We start from the raw sequence: 2,455 nt of genomic DNA, 5'->3' as shown, positions 1-2,455 counted from the left end.
AGAGGTAAATAATACTTTCAATGAGTTTATTAATTAATTTATTGTTTTATTAATAATGATTAGATCTAATAATTTTAAAATAAAAATTTATTACTAATAATTTTATATTTATTATAAATTATTTAAAATAACATTTAAGTTAAAATAAAATAATTATAATTTAAAATTAATATTTGTAATGAATAAAGTAATAAAATAATTAAAGTAAAATAAATATTTTTAAATAATTTAATGATTAAAATAATGTTTTAGAAATAATATTATTTAAATAACAATAATAATTAATTTTCTTTCATTATATATTTTTTATTATTTTAATATGTATTATTAATTTTATAATATAATTAACAATTCATATTTTATAGTAAAATCTTTTTAGTAAATTTTACCAATCACTATCTTTGATTTCTACTGAAAATTATTTAAAAAATATTTTTCCTCAGTACAAACAATGTGGAGATCTAAAACACCCTTACCAAAAGGAGGGTCTAGTGGTAAATTAATAAACATTTTTTTCTAGTTCTAGATCCAACGATGGATATTTCTCTTTTTATTATACGAATGAACGGTGAAGATTCAAAGTGAAACATCACAGAAAGCACCCAAAAAAATTTCTAGGAAATTTTATTTTAAATAATCTGTTGAAAGTCGAAGTCTTTTCACAAACCCTAATATCTGCGTTTTCTGATTCTCTCTGATTTTTGTTTACTTCTTGTTGCCATGGCGCCTAAACGACCAAATCCAATGGAGGAGCCGCCAACTGCTTCTTCAACAGAAGACGAAGAGGAGAAGGAAGAAGAATCCTCTGAGGGAGAGGAAGAAGAAGAGGACGAGGATGAAGATGAGCCCGGAAAGGCAAGCAAACCAGATGTAAACTCCCCTGCCGCTGCCACAGCTGGCAAGAAGACACAGTCGTCGGAATCCGAGTCCGGTACGGATTCTGAATCGGAGACGGATTCCGACTCCGAGATGCGCCCCCAAGTTGCAAACTCGAATGTGAAACCTATCGCGACTAAGCCCATGGACGAGACCCCCAAAAGCAAAAAACTGCGGTCCAAGCCTGCGGCGTCTCCGGCAAAATCGGCGATGAAGCGGGCGAGCGAGACCGCGCAAGATTCGAAGGAAGCAAAGCGGGCAAAAAAGGAGCAAGAGGGGAAATCCGATGTTGTTCCCGATAAAGAAGGGAAGAAATCCGGGGAGGAGGTGAAGAAGCAGCTATTCCAAAGGGTGTGGAGCGAGGACGACGAAATTGTTGTTTTGAAGGGCATGCTCGAGTATATGTCGAAGAAAGGAACAAATCCGGTTTCTGATATGGATGCTTTCCATGATTTCATCAAGAAGTCCCTTCATTGTGATTTTTCTAAATCTCAGTTGATGGATAAAATTCGAAGATTGAGGAATAAGTACTCTAAGAATCGCAAGTTCTCAAAGCCCCACGAGCAGAAAGCTTCGGATTTGTCCAGGAAGATTTGGGGCAGTGAAGGAAACGGTGGTGCTATTGAATCTACAATTAAGTCTAATGGGAAGAAGAATCAGAAAGGAAACGTAAAAGCGTTGACTACTTTAAAAGCGGACTTGTTCCCCCGTGACGACAAGGAGGGAGAAAAAGAGGGAAAGAAGAAGATAGTGAGTGATGAGAATAACATTTTCTCTCTCTGCGCCAGTGAGATTACTGGGTTTGATAAGATATTGGGTCTGCCTGCATTGGATGAGCGTGTTGTAATGGAAGGGTTGAATTTGCTTGACCCAGTCAAGAAGGCAGAGTTTGAGGGAAAGTGGAAGAAATATCGTATTGCACAAATGGAGCTTTTTTTGCAAAGAACTGATTTGATTCAGGAGCAAGCAAAGCTTATGTTGGAAGCATACAAGACTGATAGTTAGTGCTGTGGTTATTTTGTTTGTTGTTCATAGAAATGGATGTTCTGTGTTAGTTGGTCTATCTAGGATTTGCTAATTATGGTGTATTTGAGCCTTTTTTTTGGGTAGATTAATGTTATTATCCCGTGGGTCTAGGGTGGAGAACTTATGGGGTTCTTTATGATTTTAAATTAAAATGTTGTCTTAGCTTTTTATATTTCTATGCTTAGATTTTCTTGTGATTTTGTTGCATCATCCAATGAAATTGGTGATTTCCGATACCTTTTGTTTATTTGATTGCTTTCTGAAGGTCAGGACGCCATGGATATGCTTTAATTTTTACTCCTTTAGGTTCAAAAGGGGAAGAAGAGAAAACAAAGGTTGAAGATCCTCCGTTGCAGGTTAACAATGACAGGAGATCACCATTAGTCCATCTTGAGTGGAAGAGCTATCCAGGTTTTGATTCCTTAGACCTTTATGTATGTGCATTTTAATGTCTCTGTATATTAATGTATCCGGGATTATGTCCTATGATGTGAATACTAAAGTACTGTTTCTGCCTTTTGATGTTTCTTGGTGAAAAGATGGATATGAAATT

The 2,455-nt window shown here is 35.6% G+C and overlaps 1 protein-coding gene across 1 annotated transcript; it reads left to right on the top strand.

Annotated features, from left to right (window-relative positions):
* The first annotated feature begins 643 nt into the window (after window positions 1-643).
* Window positions 644-2,138, top strand: LOC110809854 (GLABROUS1 enhancer-binding protein-like). The gene has a single exon (XM_022035816.2). The coding sequence runs from the start codon at window positions 721-723 to the stop codon at window positions 1,879-1,881; it is 1,161 nt and encodes a 386-aa protein (XP_021891508.1). The 5' UTR covers window positions 644-720; the 3' UTR covers window positions 1,882-2,138.
* The last annotated feature ends 317 nt before the right edge of the window (window positions 2,139-2,455 follow it).

The sequence above is a fragment of the Carica papaya genome, chromosome 1 (assembly GCF_054855325.1).
Source record: "Carica papaya isolate Zhongbai chromosome 1, ASM5485532v1, whole genome shotgun sequence".
Taxonomy (NCBI): domain Eukaryota; kingdom Viridiplantae; phylum Streptophyta; class Magnoliopsida; order Brassicales; family Caricaceae; genus Carica; species Carica papaya.
The sequence above is the reverse complement of the archived record's forward strand: the minus strand, read 5'-3'. Positions and strand labels throughout refer to the sequence as shown.

Excerpts from the sequence above, each read along its gene's own strand:
- LOC110809854 (XM_022035816.2), top strand. The coding sequence starts at position 721 with ATGGCGCCTAAACGACCAAATCCAATGGAGGAGCCGCCAACTGCTTCT.